Source organism: Elephas maximus, chromosome 18 (assembly GCF_024166365.1).
Source record: "Elephas maximus indicus isolate mEleMax1 chromosome 18, mEleMax1 primary haplotype, whole genome shotgun sequence".
Lineage (NCBI taxonomy): Eukaryota > Metazoa > Chordata > Mammalia > Proboscidea > Elephantidae > Elephas > Elephas maximus.
In genome coordinates this window covers 16614670-16618916 of record NC_064836.1, presented here as the reverse complement: position 1 = coordinate 16618916, position 4247 = coordinate 16614670, and the positions used below count along the sequence as shown (strand labels likewise).

At 43.7% G+C, this 4247-nt stretch overlaps 1 protein-coding gene across 2 annotated transcripts; it reads right to left on the bottom strand.

Annotated features, from left to right (window-relative positions):
• Nucleotides 1–277: 277 nt before the first annotated feature.
• Nucleotides 278–3893, bottom strand: IL20 (interleukin 20). Of its 2 annotated transcripts, XM_049858573.1 has the most exons (5): nt 3735–3893; nt 2589–2654; nt 2329–2481; nt 1377–1451; nt 278–355 (listed from the first exon to the last, which is right to left on the bottom strand). In XM_049858573.1, exons 1-5 carry the CDS (start codon nt 3891–3893, stop codon nt 278–280), a joined length of 531 nt encoding a protein of 176 aa, XP_049714530.1. The 2 variants fall into 2 exon arrangements, with proteins under 2 accessions (XP_049714530.1, XP_049714531.1); XM_049858574.1 differs by lacking the exon at nt 1377–1451.
• Nucleotides 3894–4247: the final 354 nt, after the last annotated feature.

Here is a 4247-nt window from a genome sequence, read left to right as displayed (position 1 = left end):
AATAAATTAAATAGCAAAAAATAAATATATAAAACTAATAAATATACCCAACAGTAGAAAAGATAATACAAAAATATTATAAAACCCAGTCTAAAATAAGATCAGGAATGCATGAAGACAACCACAATAAGGAAACAAATAATAAATAAATAATACACATGGTGACCAGCACTAAACGGTATCACAAAGAGATGGTGGTTCTCGGTCGCACCTCAGCAAGTACTAAAGACTGGGACTCTTAGCCAGGAATACTGTCAGCAGCAGCAGCAGCTTCCTCCTATTTTGTCTCCTCCATCCATTGCAGGAGAATGTCTAGCTCCCCCAAGGCCTTCAATACCACTGCCTGAGGCTCAAGCTGAAAGAGACACACCCATGTGGTTAGCAACTCATAAAGAGACAACATTTACTTTAGGGTTAATCCTCTCCTCTCATTGGCAGGTCTGTTGGGGCTTACAAGCAGTGCATTCTGGGTCTTGACATGCTACAAAGATTGAAAAACATTAAAGAACCTCAAAATCTCACATGAGGATGGAAGGTCATTGAGTCTATCACCCTGGTCTTACATAGAGAAACTGAGGCCCAGGGGGTAGCAGAATTGGGACTGCAACTCCAGCCTCTTGAATCACAGATATCAAAATAATTAGGCTGTTTCTTTAGAAAGGAGTGTGTGTGTGTGTGTGTGTGTGTGTGTGTGTGTGTGTAGGGGGTACCTACTGTACATACTTCAGTTAAACAAATATTTCTTGTGCAAGCACTGGACTGGTGGCTAAGGATTCAGAGATGAATGGGACAATTTCTACCTACAAAGAACTCACACTCAATGAGGGCGACTGGCAGAAACAGGCAATTAGAATAAATAATGGCATCCCTATGGGATGACAGGGGAGGAACCTAACTCTGAGGGAGGCAGCCAACACCTTCCTGGAGGTGAAGTTCAAGGATGAGTCTTCTAGGATGAGTAAGAGTTAGTCAGTGAGGTCTGAGCTCCAGTCCTTCCCGGCAGATGTGCAAAGATTTGGTAAGAAACAGCATGGCACAGGCATGTGTGAATATGGGGGTGTTTTTGAGGGTATGTGGAAATGCACGAATGTTGGAAAACTATTGTCTCTAGTTTCCGCAGCTGGAAGATCCAGAAGTCTCTGGAGTGGCTTGATGGAAGCACGGCCTTTCTCTTTCACTTCCCGGAGCACCATCCAGTGTGAGCACCCTTCTCTAGTATGGAAGGGTGTCCCTTGGATGAGAAGCAGAAGGATGGTCCATATGCCCTCAGAGAGCTATTAGTCTGATGCTATTTTCACCAGTGTGAACACACATACCCTCTATGAGCTCCGTTCTAAAAACACACCCATTCCAACCAACACCAAGATTGCATATACCTCTTCGAAGTGACTCAGAATCTGACTGTATTTCTCCATTGCTTCCTCCCCACAATGGCATGTCATGTGGTCATGCTGAAAAGAACACAGAGAATGATAGATTTTATTAAAGATTCTAATTTTCTGCCCTTGCCATTGATATGAATCCAAAACCCATTGCTGTCGATTCTGACTAACCCTATAGGACAGAGTAGAACTGTCCCGTAGGGTTTCCAAGGAGCAGCTGGTGGATTCAAACCGCCAAACTTTTGGTTAGTAGTCTTAGATCTTAACCACTGCACCACTAGGGCTCTGTTGACATGAAGTAGTTGGGAATTCTACACTTTCACTCACATCACTACAGATACTCCATTTCTATAGAAAAGTCCTTTCAGATCTCATCATTTGGGGTCATTAGAGTAACCATCAGCTTGAACAGGAAGCCAGCTCTTAGACTCAAATATGGAGCTCATATTTCTTCCTTATAGAAACAAACAGCACTGCAGGCATTTGAGATCCCATTTGGCCTCTGCGTCTCCACCCCAGGTCTAGTCTGAGCCCCCATGAAAAGAGAGAATTGGATTCCAAGGTCCTATTCAGATTCTATTCTGAGACTGAGTCCAGTGGCCTGCTGGTTGGCTGTCCTGGACACAGGATGCACTAGTGCACAGAGGGATATCCCACCTACAGAAAAACTATAACTTCCAGGGTGATAGATAATTATCATGAGTATCAAATAGCTAGCAATTGTATAGTTCTTTAGACTTTCCAAAGTACTTTTTGCATACAGCCTATACCTAAAAGTCAATACAACTGAGTTCTTATTACATAGTCACATGGCTTATCACAGATCATTAGAACTTTTGGGCTTAGTTTTTCCATCCATTAAACGGGGGTAGGAAAGACAGCATGGTTCTTAAGCTATTGGAGCTATGTGCTGTAATGGATCCTATTACCCAAGGCCCTTCCTCACACAGAGCCGGAGGTCCTTCTTGATGGTAAGAAAGGAGTTGGCGAGACTGCTGATCTTCCGGAGCATGTAGTGATCAGGGGTCCGGTAGGTTTTGAATACTCTGTCCAAGTAGAGTCTTAGTAAACGGTGGAGGAGGCAACACTGATCTGAAGGCTGTAAAGAAGACGAATGTGTTGGGAAGGAGCAGGGACAAGACCCAGTGTTATGGAGATGCCCTGCTACATACTCCCTCCCAGACCTCAACTGGCCCAAGCACATACCACTGTGTCTTGCAAAGAAACAGATCTCCTCAAGATTCTGATGTCAATGTTTCCATCTTCAGCTTGCTGAAAAAAAAAGAAAGCAAGACAAGAAAGTGCAGGTCATCCCAAGATTGATTTTCTGGGTTTGAAAGCTTGGGATCATCATCTGATGGAACAACTCAATCAATTGGCAAAACAAAAACCAAGATCTGCATGCTAGTGAAGTAAGTAGCATCTGAGGTCTTAAAGCTTGGGAGCGGCCATCTAAAACACAACTACAGACTTCAACTCACCAGGAGCAAACTATAAGAAAGTTAACCAAAAGCTCAGAGAAGAAACAAATCTACATGAGCCACAACTTCATCTACCCTGAGACCAGAAGAACTAGATGGTGCCTGGCTACGACTACCGACCATTCAGACTGGGGTCACAATAGATGGTCCCAGATAGAATGGGAGAAAAATGTAGAATGGGACTCAAATCTTTATCTAAAAAAAAAAAAAAAATCCAGACAAACTGGAACAGTAAAGAACAGAGCACTCCCTGAGACTATCACCCTGAGGCACTCTTTAAACTCAGAACCAAGCCTATCCTCTGAGCTGATCCTTTAGCAAAATAGAAGAGTGGAACATGAAATAGAGGATATAACCCATAAGATCGGTGTTGTACTTAAAAACCATCAGTATGAAACCAAAAGGTCAACAAATACTCAAAAGGAAAGATGAGAAGATAAGGGGACAGGGAAACTAGAGTTCTGGAAATGGAATAAACAGAACACAGTTAAAGAAAATGTTGACCATTGTGATAAACTTAACTAATGTCACTGAACAATTCATGCAAAAATTGTCAAATGAGAACCTAACTTGCTGTGGAAACTTTCACCAAAAACGCAATAAAAAAAAAAAAAAAAAGTCAGTGACTGCTGCCAGGATCTTAGACATCAAGTACGTGGTCCTCTTATTCTCTCCCTGCCAAAGCCCAGTCAGTGAGAGGCTCCCTTTCCAAAACACTTTTAAATTATGAACTATAGATATTTCTTGGGAATGCATCCCTCTGGCAAGGAATGCCCAGTCATTTCGCCGCCACACTATCAAGGAAGCAAGGCAAGAAAGCAGGGAAAAGGAGAGGCAGCCACAAGATGAAGTGGGTGACTTCCTTAGGCACCATGCTGCCCCGTATCTCAGAAAATTCATTTCTTATTTTCTGAAGGTTTATGGAGATCACACAGCTTCCCAAATGGAGTATCTCCCACCCAGCAGAAGGCATCCAGAAGAGACAAAACGCAGCAGAGAGAAGGCAGAGGGCAAGGCCACAGCCTTTCATCTTGTGCCTGGAGTCTGGAGACCACAACGGGCTAGGAATTCAAAGGAGAGAAAGTATTACTTACTGATTTCTCCCTCTCGTACCCTAAGAAGCTATGGGGTCATCAGGGGCACTTCTTTCACAGGTGTTCACTGACCGAAACGTAACAGCCTTGTCTGGTTCCAAGCAGTCGGGCCCAGTTCGCACAACTTACTAAGAAAAACAACTAGCCTCCTGTGAGAAAAGCATCCAGGGCCTGAGTGTGAGTTGGTGGCACAAGGTCCCAGCTCCTTTATGCTGCCCCATCCCAGCCCCAAAGACATTGCCCAGCAGGTGAAGCCTGGAGCTGCAGGCCCTTGCAATGAGTATAGACGA

Coding starts and splice junctions, on each gene's coding strand:
- IL20 (XM_049858573.1), bottom strand. CDS start 3,893: ATGAAAGGCTGTGGCCTTGCCCTCTGCCTTCTCTCTGCTGCGTTTTGT. Junction 2,655..3,734: donor CTGAGATACGGGGCAGCATG/GTGCCTAAGGAA, acceptor TTTTTTTTTCAG/CAAGCTGAAGATGGAAACAT. Junction 2,482..2,588: donor TTTCTTTGCAAGACACAGTG/GTATGTGCTTGG, acceptor TCTTCTTTACAG/CCTTCAGATCAGTGTTGCCT.